Source organism: Pempheris klunzingeri, chromosome 1 (assembly GCF_042242105.1).
Source record: "Pempheris klunzingeri isolate RE-2024b chromosome 1, fPemKlu1.hap1, whole genome shotgun sequence".
Classification (NCBI taxonomy): Eukaryota; Metazoa; Chordata; class Actinopteri; order Acropomatiformes; family Pempheridae; genus Pempheris; species Pempheris klunzingeri.
The window spans coordinates 33,324,792-33,342,440 of NC_092012.1; the positions used below are offsets into that span (position 1 = coordinate 33,324,792).

Below are 17,649 nucleotides of genomic sequence, written 5' to 3' on the forward strand. Positions count from 1 at the left end.
CCGTATACAGCTGTTTCAGAGTAACTCTCCTTGTGGCCGGTAAACTGAACTCAACGAGTGAAATTGGTGGAGTACCCCTTTAACTTATGGAAAAGTATTGGCAGCACGTGTGTATTCAGTCTATAATCTTATAAACGTATGGTACTCATGAAGCATGAAACAGTGCTGCAAATGCTTTCCCATTAATTCGCACACAAAGCAGGAGGTCGCTGAAATGTAAGAGTTCGTCTGTAATGTGCTGCTCAGTAAGAAAACTAAAAAATGTCCCACTTCATCTTGTATTTCCTTCGACGAAGGTTCAATCAGTCAGAACTGCTCGTGTGATGAATACTTTCCCAAAACGTACAGCTTGTTCTCCCAGCTGTGTCAATCACTTAGGAATAAAAGACGCATAAAACTAGATTCTTTTAAAACAGATCAAATGCATAGAAGCAAATCGATTCTCATCTCAAGCGTGAGTGAAATTCCCAGCAGGACGCCTGCCGGTCCGCCCAGCTTCCTTCTCCTCAACACGTACACATGCCTTTTCCCACCAACGCAACAGCGAAGCACCACTCTACACACTCTGCACGGCCCCTCCTGGTGTCTGACTGTCAGTCACACATCCAGATGGAGGATGCGCTCCGGTTTGGGCTCGCTGACGACCGTTTTCACACACTAATTGGTCTGAGGAATCTGTTTTTGCACTCGTCCACACCTCTCTGCCTCAGATACGTTCTGTTCACATACAGATGCTTCTTATCCAACGTCTCCAGTGCAAAAATCGACTTTTAAAGCCTCCCAGTACGAACAACGTGCTCCCGTAGTGGCTTTGTCCAACGAGGACACGGCTTTTCCTGCGTTACACATATAATCTTCAACACCAGCACGACTACGACAACATGAACTTATTTTGTGCACACAGGGCAACGCTGTACAACATTTACAAATACACACACACACACACACACACCCCTCCTTGTCCTTTCCCCTCTGCAGTCCCTGAGATCACCTCACACTTAGCACAAGGCATTCTCTTAAACACAAACACAGCTAACAGACATTAAATATACAGAACAACAAATGCAAACCAAGCCATGGTGAAGGCACATTGTGGGAGGATCTATCTTCAAAAGAAAAGAGAAGGAGTCCAGGAGGAGGAGACGAGTCTCTAACAATGAGCCAAAGTGTCAGTCAGCAGGTTAGACCTAGAGAGTTCAGGGGAGCGGCAGCCGGAGCAGGGGATTCTGGGACATAGAGTCTCAGGACTACCAGGTAGAGACATCATATGCAGGGATGCAAACACGTGTCACAGGTGAGTATCTCTGTATGACCGGCATGGTTTGAGGGCTGTGTCACTCTGACAACTAATTTATAAAAACTGTCTAAAAACCTGATTTGATCTATTTCTAATTCTTCATTCACATGATGCACAAGAGACGCTGACACATAATTCAATGCTCTCCAGTGAGACAGTGTTTGGTTATAACTCAGAGTGGCCATTAAGCATCTTTTGATCTTTTCTAGCAGCAACAACTACTATGAATAACTTATAATGAAAGGTGAATAGAAGAAAACAATAGAAGTCCATCAGCCAGCATCCAATTAGAAAAAAGGCTTTTCATTCCCGAAGCGTTTATTTCTGCACTTTATCCCAAATTATCATTTTATCTAGTTTAAAACATAGAAAGTGACTCCTGCCTAAATGTGACTGTGTTGCATCCCTGAATATCTGCTCAAAAAGTTTCTCTCAGTGTGTCCAACCCACATCAGAGCTCCGACACACAAATACGACAAAGTCTGCATTGACTTCCACTGGTTCTTGCAGTCTTCCCACTGACCGCCATTCATTTTGCATCATCTGCCCACATGATAAATAGTCCTGCTATGGACTTCTGCAAACTGCATAGTCTTGCATTCGTTCTGAATGGTCTCTTCTGTCTTAATTTTGTTTCCATTCATTACCTGTGAGTGTAGTTTAAAACTACAGGAGGGGAGGCAGTATGTCAGTTCTGATGTGTGAGCCTGTTGCATAGCTGGGAGGAGAAGAGGAAGAGGAAGAGGAGGAGGAGGAGGAGGAGGGCTGTAGGGCGTTCATCTCTCCCATCCAGCTCCTAGTCATTCTGTCTCAACTGCTCCAGGACTTGCGGTTCTCCCCCCGACGGGCAACAATGGCTTCTCCTCGCAGAACGGGGACGTGGGCGGGAGCGGCAAACTCTCCCGTGCGCCGACTGGTCCCATCGCGGCAGGACAGCCGGTCTGGGCGAACCAGCACCCCGTAACCTGGTTTACAGCTGAAATACCGATGACCTCCGACTGAACCGTCATTTTTACCTGTGCGGAGAAAACAAAGACGGTCACCAGTCACCATGACCAACTGCTTTGTATAATATGGCAGGGTTACGGCTTTGACTCTGCCAAAACCTGATGCTTAAGGAAGTGGTTTGTCATGTATTTGTGTGATTTAAGTGAACTGACCCTTTAAATCGTGTACCTACCTACAGGGGCGTCCAGCTCCACCCCCACCCACACTCCCTCAGCAAACTGCGTCACTCCCACGTAGCGCACTGTCCCAGCCTTATTGCTTCCTACGGTAACATACGCCCCTTCTGTCAGCCAATCGGGCAGTATGTCGTCATGGCTACGCTCTTCATCATCCACAAAGATCTCCAGCCTCTCAAAGCCTTCGCCACCTGCTCCTCCTCCTCCTGAGTTGACCAGCTTGTTTTCAGAGAGGGAATTTTCCTCAGTGACGTTGTTGTGATTTGCTGAGCTGTGGGAAGCGGGTGGAGCGACGACGGCCATCTTGGCGCCACACTGAGAAGGAGAGGTCACAACATCATTCCTGTCAGAAGCCTGCTGCTGCGGTAACGGAGTCTCAGCAGCCAGGAGGGAGGAAGACGAGGAGGAGGGTTGGAGCACGTCAGACAAGGTAACTGTAGAAACACTACTGGAGAAGTAGCCGCTTGACGATTGGCTGAGGGGGCTGAGGGGGGTGATGTCATGCGGGTCATGCACAGGAAGAGGAGGGACTTCTGGGAACTCTGCCCGTCTGTCTTTGGTTGGGGGCCGTAGAATTGCAGTCTACAGGAAACCAACGGTCGCCACGGGAACAGAGGGACAGATGAGAGCATGCAGACAAGGCAAAACGACAAAAGAAATTATCAGCATTAGCAACAAACTTCCTTGAAAATGTAAAATCACACTTTGGACCAATCAGCTGCTGTTGAGTCTCGGCTCTCTTATGTGCAGCATGAATACATTTTGTACGACCGTTTGCATCATGTGCTTATGTTTTCTTCTGACATTTGCAGCTACATACTACTTGACTGCACAAATAATGCAGTCGCCCTTTGGGCTGATGAGTAAATACATGAAAAGGTCTTGGTACAAAACCACAGAGAGTGAACATACAGTATAAACTTGTGCTACTGCACAACAAGGCCTCTGAACATCAACTGGCACCAGATCAAAAACCAATGTGGAACAGCAAATTAAAAGGGCTACACCACCAATTTCACACACGAAGACATCTTCACTTGTCATGTTGAGTACTACTTAGCATGTGAAAGGCTTTAGGGGAGCTGAACAATACACACAGTGATGTAATACTGATGTCACTGGGGTTGTGGTAGTGGGTATTTACCAGACAGAAAGGGTCTAACAAACAAACACAGGTTTTGACCACATCTTACGATCTGTCCCTTGTCAGTCATTTATCGGGCGAGTGGTACTATATAGCAGGAGTGATCATTTTACGCCCAGAGTGACTGCAGATTGGGGTCAATTTTATGCCCCTTAAATATGACTGCTCCCTATAAGACTGATTCATACTGTGCTGGTTATCCTCGTAAACAAGTGGATCAAATTACAAATATACAGTAAAATCAGTATGAAAAACAGAAGAAGAAATTAACCATTAGGCAACCAGCGATAGCATTCTCCCTGCTTGATCAATGAATAACACAACCTGCTTATTATTCAGACAACCAGATGTTTCTCTGTCTTCATCACAGCAGTGAGATCAGGTTTGACTATTTTATTGTGGTGGCTTTTCTAAAATAGGCAGTGGTGAAAGTTACTGTATTCTGCCATGATCAAGGAGTCCATCAGCTGACTGATGGTTGAACCTCTAGAGATGCTGATCCTGTTGTCTTTGTGAGAGTGAAGCAATAATACCACTACGAAACAAAACTCATATTGCTCAAATCCAATTGTTACATAAAACTGAATCGGAGTTAAAAATCACAGGAGATCAAACAACAGAAACAATAGCAAAGCATTTTCCATCCAAAGAACAAGGTGGCGGGGCACAATCTCACCGTCTCAGGTTTCACTCGGTTGTCCTCCCCTCCTGATGTCATGATGCGAGGGACATGCTGCTGAGTAACAACAACCAAATTATGACAAGCAAGCTACAACATCTGCACGTGTATGCATTCCTGTATGCTCGCCTCGCTGCAAGAGCTCCACATTCACTAGCTGAACCAGTGTAACATAATTTACAACTAATTATGGGCTTGATGTTTGTAATCTTTCTTCCTTCAGCACGGCTGACTGAATCCTGCCCTGTTTCCCATTCACACAGTGAGACAAAGACCTAATTATTCAGGGCTGCACTGAGCTCCACTACACCGTCTCCGCTGACCTGCTGGGTGTGCGGCGAAGGCCTCAGCTCCTTCTTGTCGTCTCGCGCTGGAAACAGAGACTTGAGCAATTTGGGCATCTGAGGAACCAGCGCCTTAACTGAAAGATAAGAGGCAGCAAGTCCTGAACGACCTGGGGGGAGGGGTGGGGCGGTGAGAGAGGAGGAAGAGGAGGAGGAGGAGGAGGCGGAAGAGAGGAAGGAAGGAAGGAATACAAGGAGAGCAGGTGTGGGAGGTAGAGGAAGTGTGAAAGATTAAGAAGGGCAGTTGAAAGAGAGTCCAGGAAAAGGCATAAACCCCAATACAGTGATAGACTGACAGAGGAAGACATCAGCCAGCCATAAGACACACTGACACACAGATGGTTGATTTAGCTATTGCAATGTGACTAAAAAAAAAAACACTAATTGCTGCATTGTGAAACAGAAATGAATAAGAAATTATTAATTCTGTTCAATTTGTCAACAGAATTAATCTATGGCACAGTAACATGAATTCTGACATGGGCAAGAAATCACAATGAGACAGAAACATTCAGATCTACAAAGAAGAGAAAAGTCACATTTGCTGGGAAGCAAGTGAACAGAGTGGAGAACCAACATTTAATAATGTAAACAGAGGACACGCAGGATGTGCAATCAACTATGAAACAGAAGGAGAAGTGATGGGAGGAGACGTGAAGCAAAGCAAGAAGGACAGAGTCACATGATGAAGCTCTAGGTATTATTGAGATCAGTATGGTAGAAATAGATGAACCCATTTGGAAAGAAAAAGACGAGGTCAAACGAGCTGGTAAGAGAGGAAGAGCTGGGAGTATGAAGAAAAGTGACAAGGAGTTAATGGTAAAGAAGAGAAGAGAGAGGAGAGGTCCAGGGGGTAAAGGGAGGTGGTTTACCTGGCTCTGGTTCCTGGCTCTGTGGGGGTGCCAAGCCGAAGGGAGTTGGGGAAGAAGATGGAGAGGTGGAGTAGGAGGAAGGAGAAGAGGCGGGCCGGGGGAGCGTGCGGTGAAACTGAGAAGGCATGAAGATATCCTGCTGACTCTCCCATCGACCCTGAGAGAGAGAGAGACGGGCAGAAAAATGACAGCACAGATGTTTGAAAATAACAAAATGTGGTGTCAGAGCTGAAATAATAGTTTGAACACTATGTGACAGGTAAGTCTTGTTTGCCATTTAGTTATATCAGACAGGGAATTGTGACTGGATCCACAAATAATCACAAAATAATCAAACGCATCATTTTGACCAGCTGTTGTTGATGTAGAGACAAAAAGCAAAAAGGGTGTTACCTTATCATCCAGCAGGCAGGTTGTGGACAGGTCCTGTCTACTTCCTGACAGCTGAGTATGGATGGACAGAGTACGTTGAGATAAGTCACATTATGTTATAGTATAGTGTACAGGATGATGGCACTGTATTCATGCTTTACCCTGTGGACAGAAGGAGAACTGAGGCTCCGTCTGTTGCCCCTCCCTCTGCTAGTCAGTTGCTCCTTCACTGCCACCTCCTAAAACACACACAGGACATTTTCAGCAGATCAGAAAGTACAAAAAGCATAAAGTTTAAAAAAAAAAAAATCACAGCTTTGAATAATTCAATATTATGAATCTTCTATGCTGCTGTGTGGTAAAACTTCACATGCCTCATCCATCATATACATCAAGATATAATTTCTGTCTACATCTCAGCCTACCTGTCTGAGCCTATCCAGAGTCAGGATGTTCTCCAGGCTGAGGACACTGCGGAGGTATTTCTCGATTGCAGCCTCGTCATCACCTGACTGGCTGTTGTGTGCACTGGCAGCGAGTCGAGCAAGCATCTCCCTGTCCTCTGAGCCAGGGGCGTCCTGATGGGACAAGACATAATACAAATAAACTCTTCTGAGGTGATGTTCTTCAGCAAAACACTGAATGATAAATGATGACAGCTATTTTTTCCTGGCCTTACCCCAGGGATGTTGGAGACCACCTCGAAGGTGACCCCACAGCCAGGTATAGTACTGCGGGTGGACATCCTTTTGAGGAAGTTGTGGGCAAAACCCTGGCGGCCCGGGTTAACGTTGACGCAGATCCTCTTCCTCAGGACCAGCTGCATGTCAGCCGGGTGGCTGAGCTGAACCACCGCTCGAACAGTCAGGTATACCCGCTGCTCTGGCCACGCTCCCCCACGACTGAGCTGTGGACACTCATGGACAGTAGAGTCCCATGACGCCTCTGCTTTCACCTGCAGAATCGACAGACACAATCTGTTTAGTGAAATGATTCCTCAAATGGACTCCACAGGAAAATCTGACATTCAGGTCCATCCTCACTTCTCCATCATAGTGTTTGACGATCTGTAGATCAAAGAAGTCGTCCTCATCCTCTCCACTCAGGGTGGCGTCCCAACCTCCAGCATCAGGGACCTCAAACTGGTCTTGAGAACTGAGGTCATCAGCTGGTAAAACCAAAAGAAAACACTGTAAATTAGCCTGCAAGTAGAAAAGCAGGTGAGCAAGCATTAGCTATTTGGCAAAGAACTGGCGTACGTTTGAGGTTCAGGAAGAGGACAGGAATATGAGTCTCCATGCCTGGCAGAGGAACCCTGTGAAGAAACATGCACAAACAGCAAAGTTGAGGAAATATCAAGTAAATCAGATCACAGACACACACACACTTTCATGCATCGTACCATTCAGCAGGTGCTCCAGGAATGCCGCTGCCAGCAGAGGGCACCATAACAGCATTTCTCTCCTCTGTCAGAGTCAAACGCCACTCCAGCAGCTGCGCCTCTCTCTCCATGTCATCCTCAGTCTTTTCTGTGCACACCACAGCAATCACACATTAAACACTTCCTACACTAAAAGACAATGAAATTCAACAAGCCAAATACTGACTACAAGCTGTGGACCACTACAGCCTACAGGAAGACAGGGAGTGTTACTGATTCATTAATGTGTGAGCATGAATGTTTCTTTGAATGTTCGTATACTTGTGTGTGTGTGTGTGTGTGTGTGTGTGTGTGTGTGTGTGTGTGTGTGTGTGTGTGTGTGTGTGTGTGTGCGCGCGCGCAATACCTGGTTTGCTGACCAGGCTCTGCAGGTGTTGGTCGAGATATTCCTGTCTCTTGGTGAGAGCAGATAACCACTGCCGCCGCAAACGTTCCAGGTCTCTCTCCTAAACAACAAACCAGACAGTGAGTCATTTCCCAGTCAATTTATTTTGAAAGACTATTTGAAAGACAGAAAACAGACTGTAGACAGCATTGTATTGCATTGCTCTACCTGATAACTGTCCATCTCATCTCCCTCCTGGTTCCCTGTGGTGTTTCTAATCTCCACACAGCCCACTGACACTGCGAGCAGTATCTCTGCTATCAGAGGCATGGTGCCTGAGTCCTGAACTGAACGCACGTCCACTTGGATTCTCCTTGACTGACCCTGGAAAAGAGGAGGGGAGATGGCGAGGAGGTGGAGCGGGATACAGAAGTTTAGAAGGCAGGACATTATTTTTTACAATAATTAGAAGACAGCTTCTCAGCAGAAGTTTGCTAAGACCACCTGCTGTGACCAGGTTGACGGTGGTTGTGCCAGGCCTTGGCCCTACCTGCCGAAGCTGGAAGATTCCCCCAGTCCGCACATCTCTAGCAGGAACCACCTCCACTGGGACAAAGTCTCCGTTTTCATTTATCTCCAAGATCTGAATCCACAGCTCCAGGCGTCGTGTTACCTCACTCCACCTACACAAAAACCAACATTACAACAGTGGTGCATTGCTTTCACATTACTGGAAAGTTACTCTAGCAAGCAAGACTAAGTGTCAAAGGTGACTGCGTGCGTCTACCTGTCTCGAAGTGTGCGTGTCTTGGCCTGGATGATGCTGAGGTCCCACAGGGCGGGGTTTCTTCCTGCATCGGCCTGTCTGTGTCCATATACCTCGATGGCAACTGCCCCCTCAGTCAGGTATTCGATGAAGTCCTCTGATACTGACACAGCCAGCTCCTACGGGGCCATTCAAAGATCAGTCTTATACCAAAGCTCCATCACCACAATAACAGTTAAACCCATGAAGAGCTCATTAAAGCATTAAATCTGGACGTGCTGTCTGCCTCCCCCGTTCCAGGCTTCACCTTGCAGCTGTCAAACACCACCATGCAGTGTGGGTCCTTGGTGCTGGGTGATGACGATGATGGGTCGACTTCAGGGGCCACGATGATGGGCTCAGGCTGGTCCCAGAATGCATACTGACAGAAGACGAAGTTGGACAGGTACTGGGGAAGACCAGTGGCCTGCAGAATCTTAATCTGTAGAGGACACAAATATTTAAATATGTCTTCTCTTTAATTTACACTCAGCTACAGTTTTAGGAAAAACTGAACATCATAACATTCATGACAGTAGAATTTATTGCAGGACTGTATACTGTATACAATACGACTACTAACTGAGTTTGGTCTGAATAACATAGCTAATGTTCTTCTCTCTGACGATGATCTGTCTGTCTTACCATGCAGACCAGTTTACGATCCTCGATCTCGGTGTCTTGGTTGTTGTCGGATTCATCTCCCCCAGCCATGTTGTCCTCTAATCCCCCTCCAACCCTCACCACTTCCACATGAAGACGCCCAGCCACCTGAAAATATATAAAACCCCTTAGTTAGTCCACTCCAAAGCTAATCATTCATCATTTGCAGTTACATTGTGAACATCCAGCTGACATTTCCCTCCTTTTCTGGTATTCTGATATCATGCTTAAGCACTCTCTCAACATGATGATTGACATGATTATCATTCCAATCTGACATCCCTGACATTATAGAGTCCCTCTGGATGGGTGACAGAGATTACTAGAAAAATATTAAATAAATCAATAGAAGCAGCTGCTGAAATGTAGAAACCACAAGAGAAACTACACCAAATCCAGGGATTCCTTATTCATCCATCCGTTAAGGGCACTGCTTCATGACAAAAAGATGGAGGTTAAGTAAAAGGGGAAATAAATTGTTAAGACACAAGTCTGTGACTACCTACCTCGCCCTTTTGGTTGATGATGGGAACCGCGTACTGCAGCTTGACATCATAGAAGAGACAGGAAAGAAAGACATTGGCGACGCCGATCAGACTGTGGTTTTCCTGTTCGTCAAAGAACGGGTCTGCTCGACGGAAATATGACCGCATCATCTGTACAAGGAAAAAAAGAGGAATATGGATTACAGCACAGGCCAGCTATATTTTACTGAAATGCTTTTGCATGTTAGCAGGTAGGTATTTGACAGATGGCACATTTGTTGAGCTTACTCACAGGGTTGTCGTGGTGCTGCTGATTGTAGTCCTGCCACTCCTGGTACAGCTCTCTCATGTCGACCAGACGGTTCTCCATCTTCTCCAGACTCCAGATCTGCTTCCCTCGACACCGACGCCGAACCTGAATTGCTGGTTCACTGAGCACCGCATCCCTCTGTACACACACACACACACACACACACACATATTTAGAAAATCGGGTATGCTAAAAACAGAAGAGAGGAAATCCATGAGAATCTGCATGTTCGTGTGTGTGTGTGTGTGGGTGTGAGACCTTGCGGTTTGCGTTGAGGTTGTCTGATGGGATCTGCAGAGTGACTCTGTACTCTGTGTGGCGCTCCAGCTCCTCTGCGATGAAACAGGCTTCTTGCACCAGAAGGTTTGCTCTCACTATCTGCTCCCTCAACCGCCGCAGACTCCTCACTAACACCACCTCCCTGAAGGAGGGCAAGAGGCAGCAGAGAAGAATGGGAAACAGAGGCAAGGAGGAGGTGTTCAATTTGCATTCATTTCCAAAGCGATGTACAGTGGATTGAAGAAAAAAAGCCTCTAATTCAGTGTGTATTTATGTTCTTGCTACACACACACACACACACTCTCTCTCACCTGTCCTCAGTCCACTGCCTGAGTCTGCTCTGAGCGCTGGTTGAATGACTCATCCCTCCGGTACTGAGTCTCTCCAGGCTGCGGTAGTGAGACTGCTGTCCTGGACCTTGCTGGACAGATGGTGGCCCCATTGAGGAGCCTGTGGACAGGCGGTCCGGGTTCAGCTTCTTGCGGAGCTGCTGGAGCTCCTGCTCGTACATTTGTCTCTGTCGTTCCAGAGCAGACCGCTTCTCCTCTTCGTGCTGCCTCTCCAGAGACTGGAGGACTGCTTGCATGGGGTCTGACGGGACAAAACACAAGAGTCAGAAAACACAGACAGACCAAACTCACTGATGCTCAGTTTATTAAGGATACAGATATTTAAGTTTTCTAAAGCCTCCTCACCATTATTGCCCAGGGCCTTCATCATGACCTCAGTCTGGGCAAACTCGTAGGAGAAGCTGACTTCACTGGACACTTCGCTGGCTGTGTCACCATCTGCATCCAGCTGCTCACTGCTGCCACTGTTTTTCATCACACCACCCTCACCGTCCTCATCCTCAGTTCCTCGAGAGCGCCGCTTAGGCAAGTTGATTCTGCAAGTGAAATGCCCAGTTAATTGACTGCATTCTTCGGTATCATTTGGGTAACTTGCTGTCAGTGATTAATAATGTGCTACATCTTTAATAATCCCTGTGCTGCACTAGAACAGAGCACACTGACAGGATGAAATATAGAGTTGAGATAAATAAGAAGAACTTGGTGCATTTAAATGACGACAAAAATAAAATGGTAAAAACGTGCATAATAGAAAATTTAAAACATACAAGAATTCAAAGTATGTGCGACTTCTTGAAAAGGACAAAATATGTATGGAAATATTCAGTCATGTTTCGAAGTGTAAAAAGTATGAAAAACATTAGAATTGCAAACAGAAACATTTGGAGTCATTTACCTAAAAAAGTGGTTGTTCCCCCAGAGGATTCGGTCGCCATGGTGAAGCTGCAGACTACTGGTTACTGGAGAACCGTTAACACATGTGCTGTAATACAGTAGAAAGAGCAGTGACATCAGGATTAAGTTAAAAACGAATGTAACAATGTGTCTAGAGGTAAAAGAACTCTTAAGTGCGGCACTGCAGGGCACCAAACCCTGCTGCATGTGCTCTGTGATGTGGCTGTTCCTTACCGAGCATTACGGTGGGGGCTGAGGATGACGGCAGCATCTGCCGCGATGTCTATGACACAGTGCTCTGCCTGGATACCCATCCCGCACAGCTGGATGTCCTGAGAGTCTGCTGAGCCTACCTTTGTGTGTTCCTGAGACATGACAGATTCAAGATATTACTACACGTTATCAGCTGACAGTCGGACAAATAAATAAATGTAAATTTGACTTTACCAAATTTGAAAACACAAACCAGCTTTCAAGAAAATAAACTGATTTAATGCAAATACAAAACACTCTTTTTTCCACAAGCAACCACTGTCAGTCAAATGACAGCTGACTACTGAGCCAGTAAGTCATACAAATGAAACTTTTTTCATCTATAATCCAAACAGTGTGCGAGTTAAAGAAGAGTTGAGATGTAATGTTTTAAGACTAGATGGATTGTAAACAATGAATATGTAACAAGGCATTAAGTAAAGCATCATGAGGAGAGTGTGTGTGTGTGTGTGTGTGTGTGTGTGTGTGTGTGTGTGTGTGTGTGTACCTTCAGGTAGTACACCAGCAGTTCATTGAGGGCAGGATCAGCGTTCAAGTTGACAAGAAAACTCTTATCATCTCCAACTTTAATCCCTGAAGACTGGAGAGAAATACCCAGACTCTCTAACTGCTTCTGACGCTCCTACAAACACACAGAGACAAAGATCACGTTATTTATTTTTATTTAGTATTTAACTTTTCATAACTTTCACAACTCTTGTGTTTCTCACCTGTGCAATCTCCTCGGTTTTGCGAAGCTTCTCCTCCCAAGTGATGGTCATCTCCTGAATCAACTTTTCCGACTCTTCTAGACGGTCTTTCAGCTCTGGAGCCTTCAGAGACTGGAGAAAAAAAGACATCAGATGATAGTATGGGAAACCAGAGACTTCTTAAATGCTGGTTTTGGAGATTTTAAAGATATCTCACCTCTGCCTGAGTCAGTTGTACTCGTAGTTTCTCTACTTCCTCTCTGAGCTCCCTGATAATGCGAGCATTGGGATCTTCATTAACAACAGCATGGTTAACGATGCTCTTTGCTCGGTCTGCATAGCGCAGCGTCGATAGCGTCTCCTCATAGTTATCTGCAGCTGGACTCACAGTTGCAACCATTGCCGTGCGACTGTTGCCACCCAGGCAGTCCTGGAGAAAGGCAAACAAGCAACAGAATACAGGGAGAGAGGAATGATGATAATATGCAGAGAGGAATTATGAAAACAGCAGTGCTCCTCTTATAGGGAAATAAAGAACATGCACTAGTTTGGTTAACTATCTTGTGCATGTTCTTCATGGTGTACAGTACATACCTTCAGCAGCCATGTCAGAACAGAGTCTCTGTAAGGGACAAACTTGTTCTTGTTCTTGGCTGTTCCCTGTTCAGCTAGCGCAGAGATCACCAGGCCCAGCGTAGTGAGAGACCTGACAAACATACAATAACACAAGCGTCAAAGGCTTTCTATTTCATTTTAATACATCTGTTCAAGTGTTGGTGTCACCATGTCCCTGTCCCTTTAGTGTGTGCGTTTCTGTATATGTGTGTGTTTGGATGCTTTAACCTCAAACATGTTTTACTTTACTGTCTTCTAAATGGTGAACAAAGTTAAAAGTGTTGTGACACCAAATTCACAAAAATCAAACCAAAAACACTAGAGGCTTTTTCACATGTGCTGCTGTAAGTGTAACGAATGAAAGTGAGAGTCTGGTTGGGAGAACACCCAATGACGGGGTTATATGTGTGCATTAAGTGTATATCTGTGTTGAACTGCTTTTGCGTACTTGTTGATGTTGCTTCCCTCCTTCAGTCGTTCTCCTGCTGCTCCAGTCTTTGCTGCTCGCTCACTTCCAGCCAAATCTACCAGACTCAACCGACTCACCTTCTCCCCACTCGTCTGCAGAGAAAGAGACAGAAAGCGAGCCTGATTATTTCTTTATTCTCTGCGGTCTAGGACATGTATACAGATCTGGATGTGAGTACATTCCTGAAACCATTACTGTGCATCCACATGGGGTCTGATGAAACTCACTGATCACCATGGAGGCACTATATCAAGGCAATCCCTGCTGGGTTTTCAGCAGCTTTATTCTGAACACTACTCTGTTGCTGTCATGATTGCCAATCAGACAACCCAGCAATAAACAAAAAGGCTTCATCAGAGACCTCCTCTCATTCATTTTGAGAGTTTGTCTGGCTGGATGCTTGGGTCTAGTGTTCAGAGGACAATCTCTATGTTTTATCTGCCAAAATGCTTTGTTAGACTTTGGTTTCTCATCTGTCAGTCTGTTGTCGACAGGTTCTTTCTGTTTCTTCTCACGAGTTGTTCAAGATGTGAATATCACATTGCCATCTCTACTGGGACAGATCCACCCCCATCCAAGCCTGACAGGTCAGGAGCTGACGAGGCTGAATGTAACACCTGATCCTCACCTGCTGCAGTCATTTGTCTGACATCACGGACAAAACACGTCCGGTGTAAAGGCCGTATACTCTGGGTGTTTTCAGGTGTTTTCACATTGATGCATGCCCTGACACTGCCCCAATCCTGTGAAGCTGCCCTTATTGTTGAGAAACCAGGTTTGCTCACTTCTTCAGTGGTGTGATCTTTGACTTTTCCAGCTCATGTCAGCTGAGCAAAGTCAAAATTCAACTTAAAGAAAACACATATTTGTTTTAAACAGAATGACTCAAATCGTTCTCTTCCCTCCCTAAGAAATTTACAACTTCAGTTGTTATTCTGCATTTTCTCTAGTTTCTACTCTTTTCTGACAGTTTCCTGCCAATTAAAGCTGAGGGTATTGGACATGGAGCCGGAGCCGTAGAACACTGTAAAGTGAGTATGAGTGCATGGAGGGCTCTTTCGTATTGTGAAAACAAAGGCAACCTTGTCTTGAGAAAGCCATAGGTTTGATCGTAAACATCTTAAAAAGACCATCATCCCACATACATCATGTTACAATCTAAGGTGAAGTATGAGACTAGCTCATAAAGATCAACCACTGTATCATCAAGCACTGATACAAATCAGCCTCAGACTAGTACTGCTTCAGATGCCCCAGAGTAAAGCAAGATATTAAAACAAACAAGAGATTTTTATCTGGAGCACTGCACCAATAGGATCCAAAAATAGACCAAAACTATTTAAATATGGGCCAAAACTGTGAATACATGAAGGAGAACCAGATACAGGGAAGACAAAGCTGATAAAATTACAGCTCCTCGTTGCAATAATCAAAGCCTGGACTCTAACGTACTGTGGAGGTCCTGTTACCTGGTGTCAGACTACGAAATAAAACACCAGCAAACAGATTCTACTTTCATTTTCAATGTGCATGTGTCTGTGTCTGCATTTGTTCATTGTGTACAGAATGCAGATGCTCTTTTTTCCATTGCAATGCTTAACATCTAGCTGGCAGATTAAATGGTGAGAAGGAGTCGTCGGTGGATAATAATGGATTCTGAAACCAGGAGAGCCGATACCTGGGTCAGTAACCAGATCGGCAGTGAGGACGTATAGCCTGTCAGCCTACTTGGCAGGAGCTTTAAGGTACCGGCACAGAACAAGTGTCAGGGCATCAACCGATGTCACGCACGGCAAACAATCTAGTGGATGCCATCACGGGGAAGGAAATATTAAAACATTATTAGCTGAATCCAGTCAAGTCTTGGTAACTTAGCTTTCTAGCATACAAAATAGCTAGAGAGCAGGCGGCAAATGGGGCCAAAGTTCAAACCTGACCGAACTTTGACAGCGGAGTGTTTAGTTGACAAATCTGAGCAGGGAATGGTACTGAGAGGAAATCCTGTGACGTGCTGTCGAGTGTCAGAATGACTCCTCCAGGCCCGGGTGGCTTTGCTACCCGTCATCGGTAGCTTTTTTTAAACCAGTACCCTCATCACTGTTCCTCTACTCACAACACTGGGTGAGCCATTAGGGGGCACAGATGAGCTCCAATGCTGTAATCAGCAGTCAGCACACCTCTAAAGACTGGGATGAAATGTCACATTAGAGTAAGATTTTCTCTTGAACACAACTTTTAAAAGAGCACTAGTAAAGTTCACATTTCTATGCATGTGCTGCACTGTATCTTCATGCTATTATGTGGCTTTCTGTATTAAGGAGAAACTGGAAATAGAATTATAACGTTGCACTAAAGCAGGCAATCAAATGAATGAACAAAAGGAAGCCAGGAGAACCAAAACTAACAAAAGGTGATTATGTTTTTTTTATCAGGACATTCTGCACATAAAGAGTGTCTTAGCAATACATTATAGTTATGGTTACTTGAGTTAGTAAATCAATTGTAGTTTAAGGCTGCAAATTATTTTTCATTATAGATTAATCTAGCAGTGTTTTGTTTTGATTGGTTAAATCATTTAGTATAAAAAAAGCAGTTACCCGTTTTGTCCAAAACCCCAAAATATTTAATTCTGTCCCATATTAAACAGAGAAGTGAATCCTGCTTTGTGACAAGCTGGAAAAAGAGAATATGTGGCAGTTTTATTTGACAAATAAATAATGGATTATCAAAATAGTTGCTGTTCACCTTTTATACTTAAAAAAAAATAGAAAAGCACCAAATTAAGATAAGTTGTTTACATACACACTCTTCATATGTTTTTAGCAAACACTCCATATCAATAAGATCACACTGTAGCTACTGTTTTTGACTGTTGTTAAACACTGTTCAACACTCTGAGGATCAATTACTGTTTTAAAGCGTGGTTGTTTTCCTTTGACTTCAGCCACAATCTTAAAATAGGCCCAAGATCTCTCATGACCATGGGGTACCACCAAGCAACAAGAAGTGGAGCATAAAAACAGGCATCACGCTAAATACTGAACAATCAGCACTGTGTAAAAAAAACAAAAACAAAACATCAGAACTATCAGAACATCATTCAGATTGCATGAAGTGAGCAGATATCTGATCTGGTGGGACATGTGGTGGTCAAAGAGGAGTGCCCTGCAAGAATGCAAACTGCCATAGTTGAAATGCTGTTGTATTTATAGTGTGGAGACTATAAAATAGTGCAACAGGGACAATAAAGATCTGACTCATCCAGATACAGGATGTGTCAGCTAAATGATTCATTCACTGACTACACAGATGTTTGCGTCGTGAGCCTACTGACTGACTGACCAAGTTAGTGACTGAGTCTGGGCGTGCCCTGAAAACAGAGCGGGCTGTATCAGCTGACGAACTCAAAGTCACGCCTGTGAATTATTAACAGGATTGGCTGGTGGCAGGTTCGTCTGGAAATAAGAGCAACGAACAGGAGGGGCTAAATGGGTCAGTGAGGATAGAGAATTAGTCATTTAGGTCTTTTATTGGAGTGCCTGGTCAGACAGCTGAGGTGGCATCAGCCCATTTTGTAACTACCTTTTCACCCGCTGGCTGCAGTGGCCGATTGATTAAAAACTGTCCAGACACTGTTTGTCTCATCCAGTGTACACTGGTACAGACAAAAATGCCTGGATTCTGCTGACAGAAGGGATACACCACTAGTATGTCATATGCCAATAATATGTGCAAATCTGGCAATATTACATCAGAAAAAAATATCACATCCAAAATTAATTCACCTTTCATTACGATTAGGAGTGACCATGAGACAAACACTGCCTCTGTCAGTTTGGCTTTTTCTTTGCTCATATGTGTATCTCAACATTATAACAGTGTGAAGGGTACATATCACATGGAGTCTGAACTTTCCAGTTCTGTGTGTGCGATATCTTACCCCAGACTTTATGTCTTTGAGTGTGTGTGTGAGGATGATGTTGAAGACGGCGTGCGATCGACTGCTCTCCTCATTCATGTTGGTGGCAGCGACAGTCCGAGACTTATTGCCCTCTGACATCAGAGACTCAATGTCCTGTTCAACAGAAACCAAAGAATAAATAAATGAAGAACAATCATATTTCCCCACTTTCAGTCTGCAGAATATTAAGCCTGAAGT

At 44.8% G+C, this 17,649-nt stretch overlaps 1 protein-coding gene across 3 annotated transcripts in view; it reads right to left on the bottom strand.

The window, feature by feature from the left end:
- Positions 1 to 1,755: 1,755 nt before the first annotated feature.
- Positions 1,756 to 17,649, bottom strand: part of kif13ba (kinesin family member 13Ba) — a 35,491-nt gene continuing 19,597 nt past the window's right edge. The window contains exons 8-38 of one of the 3 annotated variants that reach the window (XM_070827937.1): positions 17,431 to 17,565; positions 13,470 to 13,582; positions 13,001 to 13,112; positions 12,624 to 12,836; positions 12,428 to 12,538; positions 12,205 to 12,339; positions 11,679 to 11,809; positions 11,446 to 11,532; positions 10,896 to 11,086; positions 10,512 to 10,791; positions 10,180 to 10,342; positions 9,904 to 10,059; positions 9,633 to 9,782; positions 9,109 to 9,234; positions 8,732 to 8,905; positions 8,446 to 8,603; positions 8,209 to 8,341; positions 7,887 to 8,042; positions 7,680 to 7,779; positions 7,295 to 7,421; positions 7,152 to 7,207; positions 6,936 to 7,060; positions 6,572 to 6,847; positions 6,318 to 6,470; positions 6,054 to 6,131; positions 5,914 to 5,964; positions 5,521 to 5,677; positions 4,628 to 4,725; positions 4,302 to 4,361; positions 2,478 to 3,063; positions 1,756 to 2,313 (exon numbers count right to left, since the gene is read on the bottom strand). In XM_070827937.1, coding sequence (XP_070684038.1) covers positions 2,108 to 2,313; positions 2,478 to 3,063; positions 4,302 to 4,361; positions 4,628 to 4,725; positions 5,521 to 5,677; positions 5,914 to 5,964; positions 6,054 to 6,131; positions 6,318 to 6,470; positions 6,572 to 6,847; positions 6,936 to 7,060; positions 7,152 to 7,207; positions 7,295 to 7,421; positions 7,680 to 7,779; positions 7,887 to 8,042; positions 8,209 to 8,341; positions 8,446 to 8,603; positions 8,732 to 8,905; positions 9,109 to 9,234; positions 9,633 to 9,782; positions 9,904 to 10,059; positions 10,180 to 10,342; positions 10,512 to 10,791; positions 10,896 to 11,086; positions 11,446 to 11,532; positions 11,679 to 11,809; positions 12,205 to 12,339; positions 12,428 to 12,538; positions 12,624 to 12,836; positions 13,001 to 13,112; positions 13,470 to 13,582; positions 17,431 to 17,565 — 4,797 coding nt within the window. In that variant the 3' untranslated portion in view covers positions 1,756 to 2,107. Of the gene's footprint in view, positions 2,314 to 2,477; positions 3,064 to 4,301; positions 4,362 to 4,627; positions 4,759 to 5,520; positions 5,678 to 5,913; positions 5,965 to 6,053; positions 6,132 to 6,317; positions 6,471 to 6,571; positions 6,848 to 6,935; positions 7,061 to 7,151; positions 7,208 to 7,294; positions 7,422 to 7,679; positions 7,780 to 7,886; positions 8,043 to 8,208; positions 8,342 to 8,445; positions 8,604 to 8,731; positions 8,906 to 9,108; positions 9,235 to 9,632; positions 9,783 to 9,903; positions 10,060 to 10,179; positions 10,343 to 10,511; positions 10,792 to 10,895; positions 11,087 to 11,445; positions 11,533 to 11,678; positions 11,810 to 12,204; positions 12,340 to 12,427; positions 12,539 to 12,623; positions 12,837 to 13,000; positions 13,113 to 13,469; positions 13,583 to 17,430; positions 17,566 to 17,649 lie in introns of all 3 variants that reach the window. The other 2 variants (XM_070827929.1, XM_070827922.1) reach the window with 2 other exon arrangements.